Source organism: Rhea pennata, chromosome 2 (assembly GCF_028389875.1).
Source record: "Rhea pennata isolate bPtePen1 chromosome 2, bPtePen1.pri, whole genome shotgun sequence".
NCBI classification, from domain to species: Eukaryota; Metazoa; Chordata; class Aves; order Rheiformes; family Rheidae; genus Rhea; species Rhea pennata.
The window spans coordinates 68,671,297-68,698,909 of record NC_084664.1 but is presented as its reverse complement, the minus strand read 5'-3'; the positions used below and the strand labels follow the sequence as shown (position 1 = coordinate 68,698,909).

Sequence of the window (27,613 nt, the reverse complement as noted above, 5' to 3'; positions counted from 1 at the left end):
CCACCCCCCATCACTCCTCGCTGCTGCTGCGCTTTCAGCACGGGGGCCCAGGCCGGACCCTTTAAATATGCTCCGCTTTGCCCCGCCTATTTTCGAGTAGCCAATCACACGTCGTCTCCCTTGACGGAAGGGCGAAGGAAGGATGGATATTGCTGAACAGTACTTCTGCCCTTAGCAGGGCAACTATTCGCAAGGCTCTTCCGGCGAGGCGTTCGCGCAGGCGCGTTGGCGTACGGAGTCGGCTTGGGTTTCCGGGTCGGTGGGAGAGCGCTGCCGCTGTCGTCGCGTCCGAGCGCTGCCGCCATGAACCGCTTCTTCGGCAAAGCGAAGCCCAAGGCGCCTCCGCCGAGCCTCACCGACTGTATTGGGACGGTGAGTCCCCTCCCGTTGGGGCGAGGCGCGTAGCCGCCCGCCCAGCCGGCTGCCACGGCCCTCCCGGCCCCCGCGGAGGGCCTGAGCGGGGCGAGGGGAGGGGAGGGAGCGGGAGAGCGGCGGGGGCTGCCTGGCCCCGGGTGCGCCGCTCTGGGTCGGGCCCGGCCGGGCACCCCGAGGGTGCGGGCGGTGCCCACGGCTGTCGGTGTAAAGGTGCGTGCCTAGTTTCCTGGGTGGGTTAGTAGACACGGAAGCGCGTACTTGCGCGCGGCGGTGTACAGGCGCACAGCCGTGCCGTGCCTATAGCTGAACGTACATCTCTACCTCCTCTTCTTTGCCGTCCTGCTTGCTCTGGCTAGTTCCTGCCGTGCCGGGTTGTGGGAAAGCAGGGATGGCAGTGAGGGACCCAGCCCTCCTTTCCAGTGCACAACGGGGCGGAGAGGAGGCATCGTGTGGCGGATAGAGAAGGGTGACAATTGCTGTCTCTCCACTGCACAGCGACTTCTTGTAGGGTCAGTGGTGAAGATCTGGGCAGAAGGGCAGCTAAACCAGCCCAAATAAGCAATGCTGAGGAGATATGTGGCAGAACTCTTCGCAGCTGTTTGAAGGTTGGCCTGTCTGGAGGAAAGGAGGGGTGGGGGGAAAAGGATCTAGAAAAGTTTTGAGGAGGTTAATCTAGTCATTTCATGACTCTCTTCTGGCTTTTAAACCTGCAGAGAAAAATGTAGTGTGTTTTTACAGATTAAGAGGTGAAAAAGGAGTACAGTGATCTTGAATACGTGTCTGATTTCTTGACAAACTGATAATGCTTGTAGTATAAACCAAAGTGTTCTAGTCCAAGGCTGTTTCAGTGCTGTCCTCGGAACCTGCCAATGAGAAGTTCCTTTAGAAGGTTACCGGTTTCCTCCCAGAAGTTTTACTCTTTCTCCCAGTGATGACCTTCTTAAATGACACTCTAAGTACCTAATAATTTTTTAGCAGTAACTACACAAACCCATGCACACCAGTCTGTGGTTAATGTTTTTTGTAGAGTGTTACTTTATTAGCTGAGAATCCATGCTGCTTTTTAATAGTGCTAAAACGTAGCTCCAAGTATGTTTAGTTTGTTTGAACCATAAGTTCAAGCTGTTCAGTTTGAGCCAAAACTGTTTAGTTTCCATAAGTTAGAAGTATGCTCAAAAATTAAGATGAGCTTTCTCATTGTTACCAACGAATGCTTTGGTGGATAGCCAAAACTCTGAAATTCATTTGAGGTACTCTTGATTACATTTAAATTTTCCCTTTTGGCAATGTAAGCTGAAGACCAGCAAATCTTTTCTTTTCCTCACAACAACAGAAGTATTAATTTACTAGATTTTTCTTTTTCAAGACTGATCTTGCCACTCCCAAGATAATGTACACTTTCAATTGTTGAGGCAAATCAGAGTAAGACCAGCCAGATTTAGATATGCCAGCGGCTTTGCTTCCATAAGGAGCTTGTTCAGTCCCCATGGATTTTGGGTGTACGTAAAAGTGTAATTTAAACAGCTGCTTTTTACTGACAGTACAGGCTTTTCTCTTTTTTCTTTCCTTTTTTCTTTTTCTTTAAGTCAAAGCTATGATCTACTGGCTGTGCAGTTTCATTTTTTTCTAGTTATTTGTAATTACATTCTCTGAAAGTGTTGCTGTACAAGACATCTCATGTTAACTGCAAAGCAGAGTTCCAGATTCGTTCTACAAATGTGATTTTTTTTTGCAACCTATAATGAGTTATGGGTTTTAAGATATGAAATCAAGAGTCTATGAAATCAAGAATATCGTGAAAAATTAAAAATAAAGTGTGTGTATTTATTTTATAAATAAATTTATAAATACTGGAATAAGCTGCTGGTTTGATTAATAGGGATTTGGAATATGGCTTTACTTTCCTGCATTTAGGTTGAGCTCTGTAGCACAAAAAAGGGGCTCCTATGTGTTTTGTTTGTGAATAATAGAAAGCACCTCCTTGAGGTGCTTAAAGCATAATACAGATTTTCTTAGCATAAGTTAGATCAATTCTTGAAGCTCCCCACCCCCCGATGTATGTGTAGCTCTAAGTAATGTGCGCATTTAAACATCAAGTTTCTGGACTTGGAAGCTGAAACACCAGCATATCTTACCTAATTTTGCAGTAGCAGATGTACTGTATATTCATGACGCTCAGATTGATTTTAAAAGTTCAGATTATGTGTTTATAAAATCCTTATGTAGGTTATAAGCATTACAAACAAAGAGACTGAGGCAGATCTTCCTAGATCTAGGTGTATAGTTGTAGACTCTTGTCTAAATAACTGGTTTTCCCCTGTGAAGGAGGCTGGCTTTAAAGATGCATTTAGCTGGTGAAGACCTTGAAGAATTGCTAGACTTGGAACATACAAGACTTTAAAAATCATAAATAGCTTATTTTCTTCTTATTAGTGAAATGTTTAGCATAATGAAAAGCTTAATGCAATTTTTTTTCAATGCCAACTGTGACTGAGCACTTTAATCTCTAGTGTAGAGAGAATTCATGTCAAATACTCCGCTCAGAATGCCTATGGCAAAAGCATATTGCTGTCAGAACAGCAGTTTAAAAGGAGCATAAAGACACAAAAATTAAAAAGAGGATAATTCTATATGTTTAGATACACTGATAGCAAGTCAAATTCTAAATTTACACTAGTTTGTCTTGCTCTAAAATTGGAATGTAATTATATTCTTATATTCTAATCCCTAGATTCTTTGAATGAAAAGCTAAAAAGATAATTTTGATGTTTTCAAAGGAATGCTGCACAATTGTCAGTGTATCATAAGATGACCTGGGGGCCCTGTTTTGTTTTGTTTTTTTTTTCTTTTTTTGCATATGCTTTTAGAATAATCTATATCTATATTTGGTAATGTAATTATCTTTTATCCACCTATGGAGTGGGCTTAAAATATATTACTGTAATGGTGGCCACGTGATACATTTTGGGCTGTGTCAGGGTTGACCACTGGAGGAGTGTTCTACTGTGTTATTTCAGCTGCTATGGGGATGTTGAGCAATAAGGAATTCAGATTACTTGCCATGCCCAACTGCTCCAACTGCTGTGTCGTGGTTTCCTTTGCAGGAAGTGATAGAGAAGTGCAGCTGTGACACATAATTAGGTGCCTTTGGGAAGTAATTGAAACAGTGCTTAAGTGTGGTCTTGTAAATGTAGCTAGTAATCCAGGAGTCAAAGCATAAGTATTAATCTGAAGTTTTAATATTGAATATTTATTTAATATTGAAGTTTAATTCCCTGCCCATCAAAAGTAAGCTTCTAGTCTTGCTGGGCACATCCCTGTCCATTTTGCATTGCCCCCTCATCTGCCAACGTGGCATGCCTAAGTTGTTCTCTATGCATTTTGGCCTAGTCCCTGGCATTGTACATGGTCAGAAGTTCCTGAACAGAGCTGTGGCCTGAGTTGGGTATGCAATGGAGCATCCCAAAGCAGAGAGTCTTGTTACATACAGGACTTAACTGCAGCCTCAGAGTGTTCCTTGTGCTTCTTGTAGAAGATGTTTCACTTGCTTCTGGTTTTGAATGTTTTTACAAACTTTAAACTGTTTTCTAAAACTGCTGAATGGAAAAAATATTCAGAGACATTCAAAATAAGGCTGTTGTTTTATTGTCCAATGAATAGCATCTCAATTTTTTTTCTCTCTTTTTTTTTCTTTTTTCCTGTCTTGTATCAAAGGTGGATAGCAGAGCTGAGTCAATTGATAAGAAAATCGCTAGACTTGATGCAGAGCTAGTGAAATATAAGGATCAAATGAAGAAGATGAGAGAGGGGCCTGCAAAGGTAAGAAACTTCTGTGGGGTTTATGCATGAGAGGATGTGGACTCAATTTTTGTCATTTAATGGGTTGATGATGTAGCCAGTTCTTCAGGTTAAAATTGTGCCTAGCATCACTGAAATTTATATAAGATCCTACAGGTTTATTTTTAATCTGAAGTCTCTATCAAATGTGTATCTTAACATAGTTGGATTTTCATTGGGGTTTTTTTGTTTCATCTAAAGTGTAATGTGATTTCCTCAAATCAGAAATAACTTGCTTACTTCCCTTCCTCCTTCTGTTTTCAGTCTAGTATAGAAGCTGTTTAGTTCACCTGCCAGAAGCAAAGGTCTGCACTGTTCAGAAGTGAAGTAGGAAAACCCAGTTTTGCAAGGGGACAAACATCAATTACAATGTTGCTGAAGTATTTTGCAGGATTATTTCGTGCTGACCATTAAAATGTGTTGATGAAAGATGATTCTGATTGATCAAATTTGACTTCATATTCTGCTTATCAAAAAAGAATTTAAGAGCTAGAATACCATACGTTATGTTGAAATAGTATAAGCCAGAGTAAAGTGCAGTTCTTTTCCTCATATTGTTATGCTTATCTCTTTCAGAATACAGTAAAGCAGAAAGCTTTGAGAGTGTTAAAGCAGAAGCGAATGTAAGTTTAAACCTTTCTTGGTTCTGAGTTAATCAAAAGCTGTTTTGTTTAAGGAAAGAGGCATGCTTTTCACTTATCTTTTCAGTACGTTACTTCTCAGCATTCTTGCAATAAAATAGCTGAACTAGCATGGTCAGTCTTTCAGAAACAGCTGTGTACAGATTTTGTGTCATCATATCTGTGCCATATTTGTATGTGAGTATATAAATTTGGATTGGGAAAAGCTCACTTAAAAATGCTTATGTGTACTTGACTCCTGAACTTGCTTTATTAGAAGAGTAAAGCCTAATTTTAGATCATTATTTGGTTATTATAAATAATGTACTTTATGATCTTGCCCTGGTTCATAGGAAGTTTACCAGCACCCTTTATGACTGTCTATCACATGTAGCACATGTAATCGTATCTATTTAGAAGAAGAGCAGATAGGATATGCTACATGATCTTGTAATAATAGCTTAATATACAGTCTCCAAAAGTGACCAGCAACAAATACAAAGGAAAGAATGTCAGAACGTGGCACACATTCAGGGTGCTTCACCAGAATATTTTGTAATCTCTGAACTGAAATCTGTTAGGTGCTATCTGAGCTGAAGCTGATGTCTACTGGTATTTCATGTCCCTCAGAGGAGTTTTTCCTATACAGAATTGTTCAATTGCTTTTTAAATATCTGTAAACTTCTATCATCCAGAGTATCCTATGGCAAGGAACATAGTAGTTTAATTAGATGTTATGAGGAGAACTACTTTCTTTTGTTTTTGACTCTGCCACCTGCTAATCTCATTTGATGCTTCCTCAGTGCCTGTATTGGAAGAGTGAGTAGTTGTTTCCCCATTTACGTTTGCTTGGCTCCTCATAAGAGGCCATAATCATATCTCTCAGTCATCTCTTCTAGCTTGTTGAACCTTATCTTAGTGTGCTTAATCATTGCTTGTCCTGAAGCTGCTCTGTGTTTGGATTATCCTTGTCATCCTTCTCTGAAGCTTTTCCAGTTCTGCTACATTCTTTTTGAGATAAAGCACACAGAATTTCACATAGCATTCAAAATGTTGGTGTACTTTGCCAGTAGCATGATATTCTTTTTTTTTCCTTTCCTGATTACTCAAAATACTCATTTTGCCTGTTGTACTGCTGAACATTAATGTGACCTTTTCATAGAACTGTGCTTATAACTCCCAAGTTCTCATTTCTAGAGAGGAATGGTCAAAGTAATGGCCAGCTTAGAGCCCCTCATACTCAGAGGATTAGAATTGTTTATCCCTATGTACATTGATTTGTTCTGGTTTTTGTTTTGTTTTCATCAGCCATTTTTATGTGTAGTCACTGGATCTGGCAAGGCCCTTATGAAGTTTTCAGTCAGTTCTTAGCTTTGCAGATGTTATTTAGGGAACTGTCTTGTCAGGTACTAGTCAGCCTTGATCCAGATCATTTATGTCAGCTGAAAAGCATGGGGCCTGAGGGTCACTGAATATTGGTGCCTTGCCCTTCTCTGTAAAAGTAGTTACATTCATTGGCCTTTTCTTATCTTTTGTTCCTCCTTGTGAGGACCTTCCCTCTTATACATTGCACACTTAGTTTCTTGAAGAACTCTGTTTCTTTGAGTGGCCTTGTCAGACAACATTTGGATATATATAAATAGGCTATGTTAGCTGAATCGCCTTCATCCATATACTTGCTGCCTCCCTCAAAGAACTCTAGAAGAACAGAGAAATTATCCTTTACAAAAGCTCTGTGACTCCGAAAAGATCAAGTTTAAGCTAATTTTGTTCTATATTTTAATTTGACGGGTACTGATGTACTCGTCTTGCTGTATCCAGATCTCCCCTGAAAAATTGTTGCATTAGCAACCTTCCATATCAGTCCCTGGGGATTAACTAAAAAGTTATATGCCAGTGAATAGTTAATTTCTTTCATTCTGAATTACCTCAAAATTATCAAATGAATGATGTGTAGAGCCAACTGTATGTTACTGTTTGTATTTGGTCCGTGCCATCTTCTGTTTACGCTTGATTTTGTCAGATGCTCTGTAGCCTATCATAAAGGGAGACTTCCAGTACGTAGACATTACAAGTGCTTCCATAGTGAACAAGGATTGGGGGGGGGGTGTGTAGTTTTTCTGGTATACCATCATTTTTGCTTCCTTATGTATTCTGAGTGTCCGTAGACCCTACAGACTCTCTTGCATCTGCTTCAGATGTTTGAAGAATGATTTATTGCTTGTTTTAATGCTTTATGCAACCTGTTCCTCACTGGTTTTTTAACCTAACGTATTTTATGTTCTTTTGGTCTTTATTAGACACAACTTTGGCTCTGTGAAGAATGATTTCTTGTGTGTGTTTTTTTATTATTTTTTATTTTTGAAGTCTTTATTATCATTTTGGTTAGCCATAACAGTTTCCATTCTCCATTTTGACCTTTCCCTCCCACCCCATGCTAAATTGCAGGGCAAAGCCCCTTTTTTGGATAACATATGTCCCTTCTAGTCTGCTTACAGCACTAATAGGCAACAATATACTTTTCCAGTTTGTAGTTATTAAAATATCAGCTTATACAAGCAGTCTTACCATCCGTTAAAGTAGAATTTTAATTCAAAAGTAATTTTGGCCAATACTGGGTTTAACTATATAGAAGTATATAATGGACTGTGAAACAAGATTGAAATAACTTGTTTTCTGTTTATGAAGTTATTTATTTGAGTATTGTTGTTGTTTGTAATAAATTAGAAATTTTAATTTTGTTCCCGTCTTCACAGTACTGTTTTTTGTTGGTTTGCTTTTTTTTTTTTTTTTTTTTTAATTAAAGAGTATTTTTGTAGCATGTGTAGTGATGTTTTTAAACCGTAATTTTCATTGTTTTTAACAGGTATGAACAACAGCGGGATAATCTATCACAGCAGTCTTTTAATATGGAACAAGCTAATTACACTATTCAGGCACTCAAGGATACAAAGACGACGGTACCTGAATATTAATCTCACATTTTTTTAATTTGTGTATGCTACATTAGATAAAAACACATTGTTTCATTCTATTCTAGGTTGATGCAATGAAACTGGGAGTGAAAGAAATGAAGAAAGCTTATAAGCAAGTCAAAATTGATCAAATTGAGGTGAGCTGCTGCTTTGTAATAATTGAAAATATTGAAAGAGTGTACTGAAATAGTGATGGGAGTGGTGGACTAAGTAACTAAACCACAAGCTAATTGCTTTGTTTTGGTTTCTGTTTTGTTTGGTGTTCATTCTTTCCTAATTTCTCTGGTATTACATAGTCAGCCGTTTCCTTTACTGCATTTAGTGTTATTTCCATATTGGGCTAATCTTTAATATTCATCTGTTCTTCCTTTCTTCTGTACTTTTATGCAAATATTAGTGACTACTTTGTTCTATACAGTCTTTATCCTCTTCCTTTTTTTTTCCCATGTTGCTACTTCTTTGCCCCCCTGTGTTCATATTCATGGCAGCTACTGAAAATAAATATTTTCAAGAAGCCTGCAAGGCCTCGTGGTGTCCTCAGAAAATGCATTTTAAAAACATAAGATCTTGAAATGTAACTTCAAGCATGCGCACTTAAATGTTCCTCAAATGTCAGTGTTGGCATTTCTTGTGTTATTTTTAAAACTGTCTGTATTGTAAATCCTTAGACAAGGATGATTTTCTTATTTGAATCTAAGTACAGTGCTAATAGGTATGCTACAATATCTTCTACTCTTTTGTTCTGGCACATTCCGGCTCCAGCAGGTAGATTGGCTCTCCAGATTTCATACTTTCCTATTTTTCCAAGAAAATAGTAGGCTCCAAATCATTTTTATAGGCTTTTGAATTTGCCCTGAAGAGTACAAAAATTATCGGGGTTTTGAAAAGACGTTGTTGTGAAGTTCCTCCTCTACCTGATACATCGTTTATATTACATTTGTAATAGTATTTCAGGCCATGCTGTAATACTGAATACGTATGTAGAAGTTTGTATTAATGCTACCTCAGAAAAAGGATTTATTTATTAAAACATTTGTGAGTTTCTTGTATGCTGAAGTACTCAACTGGTTGTGGTTAAACTCTGATAAATTTAGCTAAAACTATTGGATGCAGACATGTTGAAATTTTTTGTTGTTCCAGGACATACAAGATCAGTTAGAGGATATGATGGAAGAAGCCAATGAAGTTCAGGAAGCACTGAGCCGTAGCTATGGAACACCAGAGATTGATGAAGATGACTTGGAAGCAGGTTAGGAAGGTGGAGGAGAAAGTACAGTGATGTTTTAATTTCATTAGCCAAATACTCAAAAGCATTAAAAACATGTTTTAATTACTCTTTTAAATATAAACCTGCATTTCTTACAACAAACTTAACTTTTATTTCCTGCGCTTCTTTCAAGTGCCATAACAAAAGTATGAGGCAAATGTGAAGGAGATACTAACGGAGTTCCACAGAGAAGGAAAAAATGTTCTTTGTGTCTGTGTGTGCACGTGTTCCTGAATGATACCTAAATAAGAAAGTAAGAAAGGAGCAAAGTGATTCATTATGAACCATGTTTTTCTATAAGAGATGCTTTCTTCTCAAAAAAGAAATGCCTTGCTTAATTTTTGAACCTACATAATAATTCTATTATTCTATTTCAGAACTGGATGCACTAGGGGATGAAATTTTAGCTGATGAAGACAATTCCTACTTAGATGAAGCTGCATCTGCTCCAGCAATCCCAGAAGGCACTCCTACTGATACAAAAAACAAAGTGAGACTTTTCTTTAAAAGCAAAATGTATTTTTTTCTGAATTAATTGTATTTATGTGGGTTGCCTGCTCTTTGGAATCCTCAGTATGTTAAACAAAAATTGTGCTTGATATGTTTTCTGTCTTTTGGGTGATCTACTTATGTGGGATGCTCGCTGATGAATTAGCCTTCTAAAGCATAAGCTACCTTCATGATAACTGGGTATTTTCCAAAGATTTGTATGTGACAGAATACAATGTACTTAGTTTTAAAGAGCTAAGATGGCATTTTCTAACTATTGTCTTGGTAGACTTCATAGTCTTAAAGTTTTTCATATTTTTGATTTTCAGGGTGGTAATACAGCTTAGTAGTGAGAAAGAATACCAACTGCTTTTATTTTGATTAATTTGATACACAATGATAATTACAGATATATCACTAAATGAAAATTGTGAGGAAAAATTTGCAAAATTTGGAAAATGTTCCGATTGGAGCATTTATTAATTTGTTTCTCTTCTCTTCTTATAGGATGGTGTCTTGGTGGATGAATTTGGGTTGCCCAAGATCCCTGCTACATAAATGTTTAAAAAGCACAGTGGATATAGTGAACTACATTTTACAAATCAAGAATTTTTTTAATTCTGGAAAACTTATCCTTCCAGTGTAACCTTAATATCACTACATCCTAGTATGCAATATGAATGGCTGATGGTGTTTTCTTTCTTTGAAGAAAGTTGTTCTACTACTGACTTTTCTATTAATGAAAAATTTGGCACAGAATCCTTCAGTGGAAGCAGTCAGTCTAATAGGTTTTGATTTCCTGTGTCTCATGGACAAGTAATACGTGAGGAGTAAAGGTGGCTGTTTATAGCTGAGCTCTGTTTTGACTTTTGTATTATGGTTCTCTTTCTTGAAACTAAGACTGTATGTTGCTGCTTACTCTCTGTAAAATAGCTTCCTTACTTCTATGCTTATTTGATAAAGAATTAGATGCATTTTAAAACTACTTCAGTCTTGAGACTTTTGTGCTATTGTATTGTAACCTTCTTGATAGCTGTAACAAATGGTAGGGTTATCATTAACCCTATGCATTCCATTGTGACATAAAATTATTTAGATAGCTGATTCTTGTGTTTTTGGTAATGATCTTAATCTGCCACTTGTTCTCACTGTTACCAGCTGCTTGAGGACAGGCTTATTCAGAGGTGGAGCCTGGTTCCAATCCTAAAAATATCATATATGCTTCCTTTGCAGTATCACACTTAAACTGTACTGTTGCTTTGGCCATGTTTCTCCTCCTGTCAGGAGTTACTCCGCTCAGCAATAGAAGTCATGGGGGGGGGGGGGGAGGGGGAAGTATCTCACAAAAAGATGATCAAAGAAAAACTACTGTCTTCCTTCTCTTGAACTCACTGGCCACAAATACAAGACTGCTGCCAAGCCTCAACTCCAGTGCTGAAGATCAGTTGTCAAGCCTGGAAATCATTCTTAATTAAAAGGAAAAACGCTTTGTGAGGATACACTTAGCGTACAAATGTTTGTATAGGAACAGCTTTATTTAACACTAATAAAGATATTTTTTTCCAAAGTGGTCTTTAGAACGTATCCCTCTAGCTGCTATTAGACATGCTTATGTTTGCTCTGTGTAATTAAACTGAAAGCGTATTTGACCATAACCTGATGTTTTTGTGACAGGTGTTTATCCTGCTGAAGAATTCTTCTTGTCGGTTTTGTTGGTAAATAACACCTTATACTCGAGCAGGAAGCACTGTGCTAGTGGCTGGGAAGCTGCCCAAGGAATTGAGTGTTACCTGAGACGGCTTACAGGATGCTTTGGCAAAAGGGAAAGTGCATGTGGGCGGGGAGCTAAAGAAAGCCCCTCCCTGAAAGCTAAGCAGCTGTGGCACACGGCTGCTTTCTTTCTAGTGTTTAAAAATCTGCTTCTCCGTCCTTCCCCCATTTCTCCCTTGCTTTCCCCGGAAGCGGAGCAGAGCCGGGGCACAGCGACATCACTCCGGCTCGTGATGTCACCTAGGGGCGGGGACGGCGCGGGGCAGCCCGCGGCCGGGAAGTGACGCGTTTCTGGCGCGCTCCCGGAAGCGCCGCGAGACAGTTTCCTGCTGGCGGGACTGAGATGGCGGCGCGCGGAGCCCCGGTTACCGTTACCGTCACCTACAGTAAGAGCCGCCACAGGGAAGAGCGGCCGCGGCCCGCAGCGCCCCGGGGGGCGGGTCCTGGGGGCGGGGCGGGGGGGGAGGGTCTCGGCCCAGCCCTGCCGCGGCTCCCCGGGGAGCAGTGGGGGCAGCGGCGTTCCCTCCTGTGTCAGCAATCCTGCTTCACGTGAAATGCACCGCGGGGCTGGAGGCAGTGCTGCGTACGAAGAGCAGATGCTGTCTTTTGGGCTGCCTGCTTGTTTGTTGAAGAAGCTTGAAAATGTCTGGTTAGCGAGATGGGAGATTGCAGCAGCAAAAGATAATTTCTTGGTTAGGACAGTTGGGTGCCGACCTGATGAAATGAGTTACTCAACGGCCTTTGGAGACAACTGAGCTTTTCCCTAAAGAAGAGAAACCGGAGGGGGGGAAAAGTGGATGGGAGATACACACTAAAATCTTCAAATACATGTGAAAAATTAATGCAGAGAGTTAAGAATAGCCTTGACTCTACAGTTCCTAAAAGCAGGATAAGAAATATATGCTTAAATTATAACTAAGTGGGTTTAGGAAGAACCCTGAAGGAAGAGGAAGAACACTGAAGATAGTAAAGTACTAAAAATGATTCATCAGCAAATTTTGTTTTTAAAACTTACGACTATTTTATGTATTTTTTTTTTTAATAATTGAACAGTGTACACCCTGCTCCCATCTCTTTTGCACTCTATTGGTGATGTTCTATCACCTGGTAGCTTAGTTTATTTAAGAGTCTTTGCTGAGGGACCCTGTGGAGTAATGTATTTGGAGCTTCATGATCTGCGTGCTTGTTGATACCTTCAGAGAACTCGTTTTCAGCTGAGAGATTTTCATTTGCACAGATCGTATCAACTTTCCTTCAAAATGCTATGTCTATAATTCCAGCACCTTGCTTCCAGTTATTTTCTTGTTTGTAATTACTTTGTCATTCATGGCAGGTAGAACGTATCCTTCATCTTGGACTTCAGCTATCTGGTTTACACCTGTTGCTGTTAGATCTTTGTAGAAACAATTTTGTTAAAACTCTATGTGTGTAAAAGTGAGAAATGATGGAAATAATGAAGGCTTAAGAAAGAGAATGATAGCAGACCCACATGTATCACTGTACAATCCACAAGTCATTGAGCTGATTTTTCTAAGTGTATTTAGGGTTTTCCAAAAGAATTGGGAAATTTACATTAGCTGAGATCTTAAATCACTGTTGTGGCTTACAGAAAAAGAGTGGGAAGCTGTAATGCCAGTTCTAACCTACGAGGTGTTTTTTTGTGATTTCACTCAGCAGTGAATTGACAGTATAACTTGTGCTATAGTCATCCTGCAGTGTTATTCATAATTTGCAGGTTTTTCTTGGAGATAGATATTCTATTAAGATGTGTTGAAGGGAGAAACCATCTTCAGACTGTGAGAGTTCTTTCAGGTGGCGCATTAGAGGGAAGGCTGGGAAGACATTGATCGCTTCTCATGCATAAGGAGTAGGGAGCAAAGGAAGTGATAAACCATCTCTGATTTCCCAAGACTCATGTGGTTAGAAGTTCCTGTAAGTAGCAAATAAAGCAGATCATGAAAGTCTGGGCTTCCATTCTTCAGCTTGTGAGATGACTGTATTAGCTGCGTTCTTTAATATTACTCCCCCTGCTCCCTCAGGAGCATTATGGCCAGTAGTTTTCTCCTTATCTGCCTCTTTAGGTTCTTAAAAGATAAAAATACGTACATATTTTCAGCTGAGATGAGTAAGATGAAGGAATTCTAAGATAAAGAATTGTAATAGCACCCTGTGATTTAAAAGTTTGTACATGAGTATCAGTGATTTGAGAACTTTCTGTGTTCATGGAAATAAGTATTAGAAACTGATTCCACCTAAAATTTTCTAGGTAACAATAGATACTACTGTTGTTCTGTTTTTGTTAGGTAATGAAAAACACAGTATTGAGGTCGGTTCTCATCAGGAAGATGGTGAACCTACACTACAAGACATGGCTCTACTTATTGAACAAGTCACTGGTGTTCCAGTTCCTTTTCAGAAGCTGATATACAAAGGTAACTTACAAATCTGTTCATGTTTATTATAGATAGTACCTTTCCTCTTACTTTCAGGTGTCCACAATCTGAACGTTTTTAAAAAGACGTTCTTAATACTTTAATTTTTAGGACTTGGAAAGAACAGTTGAAAGTATCACTTACTGTTATTAGTAATATTTTGACTTTTTTTTTCCTCTCTCATTCCATTTAGGGAAATCTCTAAAAGAAATGGAACAACCATTATCAGCACTTGGTGTTAAAAATGGTTGCAAAGTCATGTTGATTGGGAAAAGGGTAAGTGTTGCCTTCACAATTTTTTTTTCTTACATTATCCTAATTTCTATTAGTGGCTCAACTCCTGAACATGAATATAAGTTTCAGCGTAAAACTCACCTTGTATACACACCCACAAAGCTGTGTTCAGTCTCATGTTGTACTGCAAATAACTCTGCAGTTTTCTGAAATTAAATTACTGACAAACTTCTGTCTAATGTGTGACTTGTCAGCACTCGTGAACCTCCTGTGTGCTGATACCCTTTTCTGTCCATCTTATAATTCTAGTTGAAAAACAACAACAACAAAAACCCGTAGCTGCTGTCTCTGCTGGGTTACTTCTAGTGAAATGACCTGTGACTAGCTCTGTCAAGTTGAGGACAAAGTAGTATCTCCTCCTCTACTTGCAAGATAATAAAGCTAATAACAGAATTTGCACTTTTCATTTTCTCTTCAAATTAATCTCAGTTAACATGTTTGTATACATTGCTACTATATTTGTTATTAAGCTTTAGAAGTAGCTTGTTTAGTAGGTACTAAAGTATGGAAAGAATAACCACAGTGTAATATTTAATTCAGGAAAAGCCTTCACTTCTGTATCACACTGTTGCTGCACTTTAGCTACATAGTGACTTTATTTGTTCCACAGTTGTGAATTTTATGCTTTTGAATACACAGAATAGTCCAGAGGAAGAAGCTGAATTAAAGAAGTTAAAAGATTTGGAGAAGTCAGTGGAGCAAATAGCTAATAAATTAGAGGAAGTTAATAAAGAGTTCACAAGTATCCAGAAGGTATGTCAGCTCTGTATAGTTTTAAATTCTTGCAAGACTATTTTTTAGATACATATTTTAAAAAATACTGCTTGAAGGTTTTATACAGTGAGTAATATGCTGTCCCTTTTAGCTTTCCAAAGGACTGTAGAATTCTTACTAAACTTCAAATGCTATTTGTGAGTTTTCAAAATAAGGAGATATATGTATCACACTGTTTAGAAAAAGGTAAATATTGTTGCATATTGAACAAATGATATTCTTTAGATCTAGAAAAACATGAACTGTTCTCTCAAAATTCAAAGGCGGATGGCTGTTCCTTTGAGTTTTGTTTAATATTTTAAGAAAACCTAGTAGATCTTACAGATAGTATTTCAAGCATTGATGGAATACAAATTCAGATTGGAGTTTTTATTGCACGTGAAATTACAGAATAGTAAAAAGTATTTTCTAGTGTAGTGGATTGACAGATTTTTCTAAGCTGCATAGTCTTCAGGGTGTGGAATAATGTTGTCTTGTCTTCCCTCCTTTTCTTCCTCAGGGTTTTTTAGCAAAGGATCTCCAGGCAGAAGCTCTGAAAAAGCTGGACAAGAGGATAAAAGGAACTGCAGAGCAGTTCATGAAGATCCTGGAACAGATAGATTCCATTGTAAGTAAATAATCACAGAAAGGCATTATATCCCCAAATAAGTTTGCTTTTAAGAATAAATCTTTAATATAATTTATTTGATATTTTAAAACACTAACAAGTATATTTCATTTTTTAAAGTTAGTTAATTAGTTTGCTCATTTTTTTTCTTTAATATCCAGCTCTTGCCCCTGTGTTTCTCCAAAAGGCTACTAAATGGTGACATTAATGCCTGTGTATGCATCCCCATTCTACAGAAGAGCTTCATATTGGGCAACAGCCTGTTAAGACTGCATGAAATGGGTATCCTTTACTCAAGTTTTACCCTTTTGTTTTGTCTTGACAAAACCTGTTAGATTATATTTTATGGTAACAGTAAAGGTCTTGAGGAGACGTTGACTCAGAAAAAGCAGAAGCACTTTTTCTATATTGCTTAAGAACAAGGAAGTCCTGAAGAATCTTCTAGTCAGTCCTATGTGGATTGACAGAACTTTTATTCAAGTGTGCATACTGAGGACTGGATTCTTTATTTGAAATGTACTGGGGTTTATCCAAGCACTTCACAGTCATTAATGGATCATAACCTTACAGCATCCTTATTAGAGTATAGTATGTATCTCCCTGTATAATGTGAGAACTGAGAGCTGCATGAGAATAAGGGACTTGCCCTAGATTGTGGCAACTAGGGCATTTTGTTACTCAGTTTCTATGTCTATTGAGTCATTCTCTTTCATTTTGTAGTCTAATTGCATATGTTGCATATCATGATCATAAATTCCTGTTCTGAAGGAGTACCATGCTGCTTTGCTGTGGTAGTAGTGTCTTTGCGTTTACTCCTTTCCACAGTGACCCTTATGGGTTTATTTCAGCATGTTTTATTACAAAGGTCTATGTTCTGTGAAACAAATGGATTTTAACTGATGAGTACTTTGAAAAAGTTGAGCGGCTGACTATGTTATAGAGTAATAATTTGCATTGGCCCTCACCAGGTACTGTACATTATGGGTTGCTGGGATTGGCGGGGAGTTTGTTAACTTATTTCCTCCTTTCATGCTGTGCAGTTTTAATGGTAAGTTAGCCTTTGCTGTTTGCTGCCAGGAGTTTAGCTTATGCTTATTATATCTGACAGTTCTAAGTATGTTTTAATTTTTCTTGCATGTTATAGTTAAAAGAAAAAAGTAGTTTAGTATTTTGAAGTCTTCAGCTTTCAGTAGTCTTCATCACTTCTTGAATGCTATCAGACATAGACTTAATACAACTGATGCCTTGTTTGAAGTGGCAGATTTTCTGTGTGTTACCATGAAAATAGCAATGAGGTGACAACTGGCTCATTTGGATGGGATCAAAGCTTATTTCTGATCCCATTGGTTTCCGGTATCGTGGCCTACTTAGATAAAAGGCAGTATTTGTATGCTAACATACAGTTCTGAAACCTAGCAAGCAACCTTGAAAGCCCCTCTTCATTGCTTCCTTGTTAGTCCTTATTAACCCAAGTTTTCTTTTGATTCTGGTATTGCTTGCATGGTTTAAATAGAAAGTTTGCTATTACCTATCCCCTTATCCAAAATGCTCTAGATAGTAATGGACATGGGCTTCCAGGCTTAATAAAAGATTTTAGGAGGCTTATAAGCTGGTGACTTCTTGTTTCGATGAAATAATGGACTTCAGATGCCTCAGCTTTCTCTTGTGGAAATGGAGCAGTCAGGACTAAAACTAATCATGATTAATATATTTTAATATTGGCGATAGTTATTTTTGACTTCATTGTAGAAGAGCCTAGAAGCTGACATTGATTAGGATCATGTCTTTAAGGGTGGGATGAAAATTAGGGCTTCTCGTAGCAGTGGATGAAAGGTACATTTTGGAACCATCCTCCATATTGATTTGTCTTAATATTCTAGTATAACACTGTTAGGCCCCAACTTTGTGAAGGTGTTACTTAAACGTACTGCAGTTGTGGAACATACAGATGTAGTAAAACAAAACAGTAATGAAGTATGTTTGAGGATAATGAACAGGTGCTATTGAAGTAAGAAACTGTGTGAAAAAATGGTAAATAAAAATGTAAAGTAGAAGAGTGTAAAGCTTCTAGAAAGCAATTTTCCTGTGTATCTGAAATGTTTTACATACTTCTTAATATTCCTTGCCTTACCCAAGTAAAAAACAAGTCCTAAAAAATAGTAGTTTAAGAGCCATATAGTATTGGGGTGGGAGAGGAGAGATACAGTGGTGTCACTGCCAAAAGAGCAGAAACAAAGACCTGAAGGGATGTCTCCGAGTAGAGTACCTGCAACTTGAACATTTTAACATTACATGTTTTGTTAAAAATAGCTACTGTTTCTACAGGGGAGAGGGGAGAGTGGGGATCTTTTCAGCATCTAACAAATTTTTGAATGTTGTCTAGTCTTTGCACAGGCTGCAAATCATTTAATTTTCTTCAGAAGGAATACAGAGTCAGTTTTGCTCAGCAGTTGAGGATTTATCTGTATACATCATTGGAAATTCATTTATTTTAGCAATTAAAATACTTGGTTCAGGAATAAAAGTCAACACATACCACTTACTGCAAATCTCAGTATATAGAACACAGAAAATGCCTGACTTGATTAGCTGACACAAATTTTTAGACAAATTACTGAAACAAAGGAAAGGAAGGAAAACCTAGTCCTGAGATAAAATTTAAACCCACAGGCCTGATGCTATGCACTTCTTGTCAGCCTACTCTAATTTACTTGAAGCCTGTTACTGATTTTGCACCTGAGAGATTACTTTGTTCTCATGATGATTCCTTATTAAATTCTTGAAATAAAGTCATTGGCTTTTTTGTTTACATATGTTAACTGCAAAATCCACTGTCAAAGTGGCCATATCAGGTAAACTAATGTTTAATTAACATTTCAAGGGTTAAAGAAGGAATTATTCTGCAAATAGTGTTATTGTGCCTTTAACAAACACTTCACAAGCTTCTATGAAGTTTTACCATTTACAGTTGGAGTGATGTGAGCTTACTTCTGAATCTTTGATTTTATTTGGATAATTAAACGTTTGATAGGCATTTCTTATTTTTAATTCTTAAATTTCTTGATATGGATCAGAAGTGTAAAATAAAAGGGGAATATTTTTAAAAAGCACAAGAAGCATGAAAGTGCCATCACTCCTCAGTGAGAGTAGAGCACCTAGTTACCACTTTAGAAAACCCATTGACAAGTGCAGGCATTTAAAAGCTACTTTTAAAGAAGCTGCTTGAATGTCTAGTTAGGTGAGAAAGTTTTGGTATCAACATAATGTGCTTACCTTATTTACCAATTTATTTAATAATAGGTGATGAAAGAGTGGCAATTGGTAAAAATAATGCACCAAAATACTGTACATTACAGTGTTTTTAAAACCCTAATATAATGTAAAAAACAAAAAAGCTTCTGCCTAAATGGACAGTGGTGTCAGCAAAAATCCCTATAAGAGCATTAACATTGGTGCTGTGTGCAACAGAGTGATTTTTTTAATCAATTTGATATCAGAAATCTAAAAGGTTTCTAGCTATTGCTACTGTTGACTGCTAGTGTTGGAGACAGAGTATCCACATGGTAAGACCCCTCAAAAAGATGTGGTTAAGCAGCTCTGAATTTGAGGTATGAGGAGGAGCTAGCCAGTGGTAGTAGGGGGACTCGGGCTGTTTCTGAAGGGGAGAAAAGAAAAATGATAACCTGTTCTGGAGAGGGGAAAAAAATCCTGTGCCCAGGAGTTCTATAGAAATTGCTGGACTAAAGCCTGCACAGCAGTCAGTGCTCAAAAGTTTAAGCACATATATGCAAAGCACTGTGAAACTTGGAACAGGGTTTTGTCATGGAGAAAGAAGAAAGCAAGAGACCTGCTGTATAAATCAGAATATGCTATGCAGTGGAAAGTTGTCTACTAACCCAAGCTATTGATCTGTGAGAAATGCACCAAGACATAAATTTAGCAAGAGCTTTGCAGAAGCACTGCCTAGATTAAATAATTTTTTTAAAAAATATAAATTAAATTTGATTTTAATTAAATATTGAAATGTTATTGTGACTTAAGGTTTATTGCCAGCTTCACCTGTTAAATCCTGAATAGTTGGACAACGTATTCCTGGAGAGGAGACGTAAGCTGACTAAGGTAAAATAGAGAGACTGTGAGATTTAATTTGATGTTAAGATCTGTAAGCTTTACTAATTTGATTGCAAAATACCTTTTAATCATTTTAAGCAGTATGGTAAGTTAGTACATTTAGGGCTTCCGGTTCTATGTCTTTGCCTAGGGCTTTACAAGATGTGATTTTAAAAACTGCTATGAGGGTAGGCAGACAAACATAGAATTTTGCATGCACAGATGCATTTTAAAAAGAGTTTTGAAAAATGTCCAAATAGAAATGGATTTCACGGTTTTCCTTCAGTTACCAGTATTTGTTTCTTAAATGGCTATTGAGTGGTAGCCCATCTGGGTTTCCCTATCTACTATTAATAGTTAACTTAGATCCATTTAGAAGATTGCTTGTTTAATATGCTATTGCAGTTTGGTAGGAATACTTGAATAGGCCAAAATCTCTCAGAAGGTGCAATCTGAGATAAAAAGCTCTGGGCAAAGAGAGATAATGAGAAGGCATGGACAATGTAACTGAGCTAGCATATTATTTCATTTTTTAAAATCTGATTATTAATAAATTCTGAGTCATGAAGAGCTTCAAGGCATAGAAGAATTTCTGTGACACGGTGAGATCTTAATGTTCTGGTGAGAATCAATTGTTAATATTTAGGCCTAACTGATCTTTGTTTTTCCAGGTTATTACACACTGTGGGGTCAAATACTAGGCATCAAATACTTTTTTCATGTCAGATGCTTCTTGTTGTATTTTTTTTTTTTTTCATTTTTCAAAAATGAATATTGTACAAAACCAAGGGAAAAATAGGAGTGTTTCTTCTTGTGGTTACAGGGTCCTGTGTCATAAACAAGATCCATTCAAGTACCTCATACACCTTTATAATATTTTTTTTTCTCTTTTTTTTCTGTGACAGCTGTAAGTATTCCAAAGGCCTTCATTTTTATTTGTGAGCTAAAGCTAGTGTTTGAAGAAGACTAACTTCAGCTTTAAACTAACATTTCAGTTGTTCTGTAATGTCTTTGGAACATCCAATTTTCTGGAAAAAATGCATATAATAAAATCTTATCACAACCTTGTGCTTATTGGGAAGAGACATGCAGGTTTAGCATGCTGCAGTGAGCAAGACCTTATTGCAGTACACAGTGCTAGAAAATACACTTATAAAAGAGCAATGTACATCCAAAAATGAACATTTTTTTTTAAAAAAAGTTGTGCTTTGAGAAACAGATGTGGGCCACTATTAAAGCTTTTGTTTATTTAAACAGTTGTTGAAAATGTGTAATGGCTTTTGAATCTATCCTGTGCTGTAAATCCAAAGAGAATGAAGCCACACTACATAAATGAAGAAAGTAACCAATGTAAATCAGGCTGCTGTGGGAGAGTTTAGACATTGTGAATAACGAATTCCTGTAATTAACCTGATAACTTATTTTCTAAAGGTGCTTTTCCTCCCCTTTCTTACAAAATAGAAGAGGAGATGGAAAGGAAACTGTTTCTTGGGAAAAAATGAAAAATATTTGTGGTAGTAAGAGGAGGAAAAATCATAACTTTTAATTTTTTTAGACATTTCTGTCCCTGTTTGCAAAAATAGAATTGCACCAGTTTGTATTTGGGAGGATGTCTCTGTTAACCGGCAGGTTGATCTACCTGTCTTGTGCCTTTTGATACTGCTATTAATTTTTCAGCCTGGAAAAAATATGTCTAGTTTCTGGTGCTGTTTCGGAAGGTGCAGTCTGACATAAAAGCTCTCTGCAAGGGAGATGACTTTTTTGATCTCAAAGGAAGTGTTAAAAAATTATACGAGTCTTATCAGCTTAATAGTACTACTGTTTGGGAAAACTCCAAATGGTGCTGGAACAACAGAAATGGAAGTTGGAACTACAGGAACAGAAGTCTCCTCCTCATCCGTCTTCCAGAAACAAACCAAAAAAAAAAAAAAAAAAAAAAAATCTGACCTTGGGACTAGGCTAGCTTAGTAGTAGTAGTAGTTATTCCCATTTTAAACTTTCATACAGTCCTAGGAGATGAGCAACGTTCAGTGTTCCTCCTGCCAGTGAGGATAGAAGAATAATGATGGGGATTTTAAACCAGGGTTTATGGGGAAGTAAATGAAAAAATAAGTTGCAGCTTAATCCATGTGGTCGTTTCCTCCTCACTCCTGATGCAGAGTATGTTCAGAGCCTGGCTGTTATTATTTCATTATCTGGTACCACCCACAATGTCCTAATCACTACACAAATACCAGAGCAGTGTGATCTCTGCTCCAGAACTGCCCAAGGTCTCTTTAAGCCCATAGTTTCACTTCTCACAATGACTGGGGTTTTTTTGGTGTGCAGTCTTGTGTATTTTTAACACCTATATTAAATTACGTGCAAGACATATTTAAGACTCTGTATGGTTAGCTGGACTTTTAAAAAAAAAGATTTTTTTTTTTTTGTATTCTTATAAATGATTTGGTATCTGATTTTTCCAGTGGAACTTGCATTTTAGGAGAAATGAAACAGAGGGAAAGATAGGGTAACCTCTGGTCTTCATATAGGTTTAGGAGGAAAAAAAAAAAAAAAAAAAATGGTGTACCAGTGAGAAACTCCAAGATGTGATGGTGTGACCTTTTTTATGTTTCCAGCAGTGAGCATAGTGTTTCTGAGAACATTTGTGTTTAAAAAAAAAAAAAAAAAAAACAAAAAAAAAAACAAAAACACCCTCTCCCATCCAATATGTCAATTTAAATTCTCTCCAAAAGAACAAAGCTTGTAAAATTTGCTAAGATGATATATATTAAATTATACATATATATTGGGTGGAAGGAGTAGGGAAATTGATACAATTTGACTTTAATTAAGAACCTTCATGACAATTTGACTTTAATTAAGAACCTTCATGTACAGAGCCTTCCGTGAATAGATTCGCAGGGAAGATCAGACATACAGTTTAAACAGACTAGCAATGCCTGCATCAGCTGACTATTTATTGATGATATAGTCTAATGATGATGAAAGATTGAGTTAATGTGTTTGTAAGAAATTACCACATCTTCATTAGTCTCAGAAACCTGAAGCTGATGCTCAGCAGAGGAGTTAACATGCTGCAATGGACAAAGTGTATATGGTCTATTGCTGTGTGTTAGCTGAAGCCTCATGGTAAACTTGCTAGCTCAGTTGTTTGTAATCATCATGTTATATCCCTGGATTTTTTGAAATGATTACTTTTTCTTTTGAATTCTTTCATGTGTAATCATCCTCACTGAGCAGGCATGCCATTTCCAGGTTGCCTGTTAAGAGGATTCAGCTCTTTGATGCATTCACTTTTCTCTGTGTGTTTAATATATTAGTTTCAAGATTAAGCTGCATCAACTTGTTCACTTATTTTACTGCAGAATCTGCCAGAGAATTTCAGTGATTGCAAACTGAAAAAGAAGGGATTGGTGAAAAGGGTTCAGGTGAGTTTTTCTCATTTATGTTGGGTACGTGTAAACTAACCGTTTGTGAAAATGAGAGCTGTGTTTAGAGCTTAGATTTTTGCAGTATTCGTTGTTACAATATTATTTCTTATGACCTCTTTTTGAGTAGTATTTAATACTTTCATAAAGGAACATAAAAATAGATTTTCGTAGTTCATACTGTTTTCAAATAATATTTGTAATTTAAATTAGTGGTTGGCCTTATGGCTATCTGACAATGGAAGCAATTCTGATTACTTATAAAGGATCACAAACATTCTTTCTTTCCCGTATCTGTGTGAACTGGAGCAATGAATGAGGTTTGGGCAGCCAACTAGCTCCTACTGGAGGCTGGGAAACACCTTAGTAGAGCTGTTCTTTGGAAAATTTAGCATCTATTGCAACATAGCAACTTTCTATAGACATTAAGCCTCTAAAGTAAAAGCTATACAGAAGAGTGGCTGTGCTGGGTTTTTTAATTGCCTTGCTGTTGTGTGATGTTTATATTTTCCTAGATGTTCCTTAGCAACTTTACTCTGAAGTTTTGTTACTAAATGCTGGAATTTCTCTTCCACCCCACCACTGCACCCCCCCCCCCAAAAAAAAAAATCCGCCTTCCTTAAATGAGTGGCAGTGCTACTCAAATGACTGTTTTGATTTGTATTGTGCTAGCTTCAGTCACAAGTTAGACTTCTGAGAATTATTTGTGAATAATTGCATTATGTGGAGTTGAAAGGTTTTGTCTTTTACTGTAAACTTTATTTAATAAATTTCCAAAAATGTTTCCCAAATATTTTTAAATAGTTGTCTATTTTAGAGAAAATCCTACCAAGAAGTACTTTATAGTGGAAATGCTTTTCTGTTATAGCTTTAGGTCCAAAGCCCTTTGGACTCTGTTACAGAGAGAAGTTCAGTTAATAAAAGTTGAAATGAAGATGGCTTCCTCGTGTAGCTATGTTATATGGAGCTCTGAATAATTTTGATTCTGTGTGCTTGACCAAAGTTGTTAGCTAGCCTTTCTAATACAGATATCACCATAAACCTCATTGCAAACTGCTAGGGCTGCACTCTTGTATGAAGTTATCAGAGAAATAAGTGGGACATTGTATAAGAACTGCTGATAAGGCCTAAAGTAGGCTCTGTTGAGCAGAGGTCAGAATTATCTATGTGCTTTTATGGGGACAGTGTTCAGCAGCTGTAGCTTATGATTCCTTTGGGGATGCAGAAGAATCCAAGGGATTTCAGACCGAAGCAGTCAACAATTATTTTTTTCAAAGCAAGGAAATTACGGCAAATTATGCTTATTACTCTTACATATTTATAAAGGTGAGAGGGTGTTATTAACTGTTTCCTGTTACTGGTGACCACTCGTGTCTTCCAGAGTGGAGACTTGGATATAAAACACTCGCAGCCAGCAACTGCAACTGTTACTTCCTTGGATTTTTCATCACCCAAGTCTTGACAGAAGTGAGTTGATGTCAGATTAAGGGGTTGGGTGAAGACAGATGATCCAAAACTGCAGGATGGTTAAAAACCACTGGCCTGGCACAACAAAGTACTGGTTTAGAGGGGAGGGAGCAAAAGTTTCTTAGCGCTATTTCAATTTAAGTAGCGTTAAAAGTACTGCTTGACTGTTAAGTCTATTGCAGACATAGCAAAACTGAGTGTAAGACATATATGTAGATAGAAACTACAGTTAGTACTTTGGACTTGGCCTGAGAGAATATATTGGTGGAGATAGGAAACTTAAAGGGTTAAGGCGTGCTGTGATCAGGTAACCAGCAGCCACTGGCTTTTAACTACTGTGTGTGAGTTACTACAATTGTAATAATTTGTGGGCATGTTTTAAGAAATGCTTAAGATACTGTGGACTGTTCTCTTTGGAAATGAGCTTTCCACCATTGAGGCGCATTGGTTACTTGTAAAGATTAGGCTTCCTGTTGCCTTGCAGTCTTGAGAAGTACAAACAAGGAGTTCTTGGCTTAACAAAGGCTTGTTTTGATTTGACTGAAAAGAATTTTTCAGTCCTGTCTTAGGCTACATGTATTGTAGGAAGAAGTTCTAAAGTTATATTCAAAACTAAAGCCCTAACTTACTGGTGATTGTGGATTTTGGATTAAGTTGAAGTGGTTTAGCAGCAGGACTGGTGAGGATGGACAGCCACATTGTTGTCATGTTTCTGTTGGATTCTAGGTAAATAAAACAGTTAATAAAGCCATTATCAAAACTGATCTGGGAGGTAGTTGTTGAATTGCTTTCTTTGCATGGTGGAAACTTTATTTTCTGTTCTTAAGAAGCAGTCTACCATTGCTGTAATTGCATCGCTGATAACGTTTGTTTGTTGTTTTCAGGCTTTTCTTGCCCAGTGCGATACAATCGAAGGAAATATTGGTCAAGAAATGGATAAGCTGCAGTCAAAGAATTTGGCACTGGTGGAATGAGACACTGCTCTACTTAATTAGGAAACATAATTGCTCTATGAGCAAGAAGAGAAGTTTGCTCTTTGTTTTAGAGCACATATTCAATGTATTCAGCTTTTTTTCTTTTTTCTTTTTTTTTCTTTTCTTTTTTAAAGCCCAGTCTATTAGACTGGTACTAGTTAATCATTACTTGCTGGTTGTCATGGTTGCCACTTGGTTAGATCTATTATTCTGAAAAGAAGACAATCCTTCCTTTAAATTGCAGAAACAATAAGAATATTTGTGGTGAATTGTCATGTATCTTATGAATGAGTGTTTAGTTAACTGAATAACAAAGTTTGCAGTGATGGGCAATTTTGTCTGTTATGTCTTGGAATTTATTGACAGCTCAAATCAAAGAAGATCTATAATCCTAAAAATGCCAGAAGTCTCAATTGTAGAACTTCAGCTTGATTGAAAAAAGATTACTGATGTAACATCTGGGGAAATACAACATTCTTGTAGACAGTCCAGAGCAATAAGAAGACCACACATTTGTATCTACTTAATGTTTGTATGCATTGATAAATATAAGAAAGCTTGACTATAAGGGAGTTGTACCTATTTTAGCCTTAAATTGTCATAATAAATGGAATGTACTGTAATAGATACATAATTTTGAGTGGTGCTTTGCATTGTTGTTGATCTCCTTGATACACTTATTTTTACATGGATTTCTGATGCTCTGTGTTTTATAGCTTATTTTTATTGCTTCTGTTATGTCTTGAGTTATGGTGAGAAAGGAAATGGGATCATTTATGCTGCTCATAGGCAAAAGATTCCGTTGAAACAAGGTATCAATAAGGAACTCTTAAAAGATATTTTTGGCTTTTTTCTGGTTTCACTGAATCCATGCTGTATTTAATGGAAATTTGCAGTGATTGTTTCTAATTGATGCTTGCAGACACATGTCCTGCTTAGCCTTCCTTGGTAGATGAAAAACTTTGGCAGGAGATAGCAACTGTTTCAGCAGCTGCAGCCAGCTCTGTTTGCAATTGTGAGCCAGAGCTCACAGCTGGCATATGTGTAACGGCAGCTGTTTTTTCAGTGATGTTTCTGACACGTGGGTCCGTTGTCATACACAGTGACCAGTGAAATACTGACTGGTAAGAGCTTATTCCTGTGACAAACCTAAGCTGCTTCATCTCACATGAGTCAGAGACTGAGGATGTTTAGAAATGGCCCCTTAGATAATGAGTCTTTATCTGCATATGACTGTTTAACTATTAGCTCTCCTTACAAAATAAAAATAGAAAATGTGACTAAAAGGATAAGTTACAACCATTAAAGTATTATCCTGCAGTATTTCTCTGTTGTTTGTAATTGGAGGAGCATTTCTTTAGTGAAAAACACCATTGGACATATTAAGTGGTAGCCCTGCATTAAAAATGGGTCACTTCCATTGTAAAAAATAGTTCTTGACCATAACAAGATTCAAGCTGCCATATTTTTGTTTTTGACACTTTCTGTAAGATTGCACTTTTTTTCCATATGAAACTTGTTTTTTTAGGAGCTGTGAAAGATTTTAAGGCCTACAATTGTAGTAAACTTAGCTATGAGTTAGAAAATGGTATGTGTGGCAAGACTGTAGTATATTTCCCCTACTCTCATCCTGTTGTATTTGCCCACTACTTCAAGTTTATAGGGAGGATCAGCTGTAGACGTTTTTGTGAAGCCCTAGCTTAGTGCCACTTCTGTGCCAGGTTCTGCTGACTCCTAAACCAACAGCAACACAGTTGCTTAATTCAGGGGATGCAAAATTGCCCACTTTTCTTTGATGAAATGGATCCTCACCCCCTCAAAAGTGAATGTGGTCTAATGCATTGAACTTTCACAGGTGTGTGTGTGTAATAAGCAACGTATTCTCCTCTGCCCACGAAGAGTTGTGGTCATGACTAGGATTGCGTTCACTTCTGCTCCGTTGTGGTTTTCTCTCTTCAGCCAGAACGTTAAGGCTATAGACAGGCATTGTTGTTTGGATCTCTCTGTCGGTGGAAAAGGTACCAGCCTCCAGCTACTTATCATCCCTCTTTTACCAGAGACTGCTGCTCCTTGAGACCTGGTTGGGTGAGTATATCCTGAACCTGTCTCAAAGTGGGATGGATTATTTGATGATTTTAAATAGTAAATCTTTGCTAATCTAGTAGTCTGAGGCAAAAGGAGTGATGATGAA

The 27,613-nt window shown here is 37.4% G+C and overlaps 2 protein-coding genes across 6 annotated transcripts; both read left to right on the top strand.

Moving 5' to 3' along the window:
• Positions 1 to 243: 243 nt before the first annotated feature.
• Positions 244 to 11,130, top strand: CHMP5 (charged multivesicular body protein 5). The gene is made up of 8 exons (XM_062567953.1): positions 244 to 372; positions 4,090 to 4,194; positions 4,789 to 4,835; positions 7,699 to 7,792; positions 7,873 to 7,944; positions 8,948 to 9,056; positions 9,452 to 9,564; positions 10,071 to 11,130. The coding sequence occupies exons 1-8, from the start codon at positions 304 to 306 to the stop codon at positions 10,119 to 10,121; spliced, it is 660 nt and encodes a 219-aa protein (XP_062423937.1). The 5' UTR covers positions 244 to 303; the 3' UTR covers positions 10,122 to 11,130.
• A 509-nt stretch (positions 11,131 to 11,639) lies between these two features.
• Positions 11,640 to 26,056, top strand: BAG1 (BAG cochaperone 1). 5 transcript variants are annotated; one of them, XR_009957452.1, is made up of 9 exons: positions 11,640 to 11,719; positions 13,637 to 13,765; positions 13,959 to 14,041; positions 14,699 to 14,812; positions 15,333 to 15,440; positions 15,602 to 15,722; positions 19,494 to 19,559; positions 22,919 to 22,981; positions 25,333 to 25,349. XR_009957452.1 is itself a non-coding variant. In XM_062567951.1 (8 exons), exons 1-7 carry the CDS (start codon positions 11,677 to 11,679, stop codon positions 19,511 to 19,513), a joined length of 618 nt encoding a protein of 205 aa, XP_062423935.1. In that variant the 5' UTR covers positions 11,640 to 11,676; the 3' UTR covers positions 19,514 to 19,559; positions 20,456 to 20,492. The 5 variants fall into 5 exon arrangements, 3 of the variants coding, with proteins under 3 accessions (XP_062423935.1, XP_062423934.1, XP_062423936.1); XR_009957453.1 differs by lacking the exon at positions 15,602 to 15,722 and having other exon boundaries at positions 19,482 to 19,559; XM_062567951.1 differs by lacking the exons at positions 22,919 to 22,981; positions 25,333 to 25,349 and adding an exon at positions 20,456 to 20,492.
• The last annotated feature ends 1,557 nt before the right edge of the window (positions 26,057 to 27,613 follow it).

Excerpts from the sequence above, each read along its gene's own strand:
- CHMP5 (XM_062567953.1), top strand. The coding sequence starts at position 304 with ATGAACCGCTTCTTCGGCAAAGCGAAGCCCAAGGCGCCTCCGCCGAGC. Across the intron at positions 373-4,089 it reads TCACCGACTGTATTGGGACG|GTGGATAGCAGAGCTGAGTC; the intron begins GTGAGTCCCCTC and ends CTTGTATCAAAG. Across the intron at positions 4,195-4,788 it reads TGAGAGAGGGGCCTGCAAAG|AATACAGTAAAGCAGAAAGC; the intron begins GTAAGAAACTTC and ends TATCTCTTTCAG.
- BAG1 (XM_062567950.1), top strand. The coding sequence starts at position 11,677 with ATGGCGGCGCGCGGAGCCCCGGTTACCGTTACCGTCACCTACA. Across the intron at positions 13,766-13,958 it reads TCAGAAGCTGATATACAAAG|GGAAATCTCTAAAAGAAATG; the intron begins GTAACTTACAAA and ends CATTCCATTTAG. Across the intron at positions 14,042-14,698 it reads TCATGTTGATTGGGAAAAGG|AATAGTCCAGAGGAAGAAGC; the intron begins GTAAGTGTTGCC and ends TTGAATACACAG.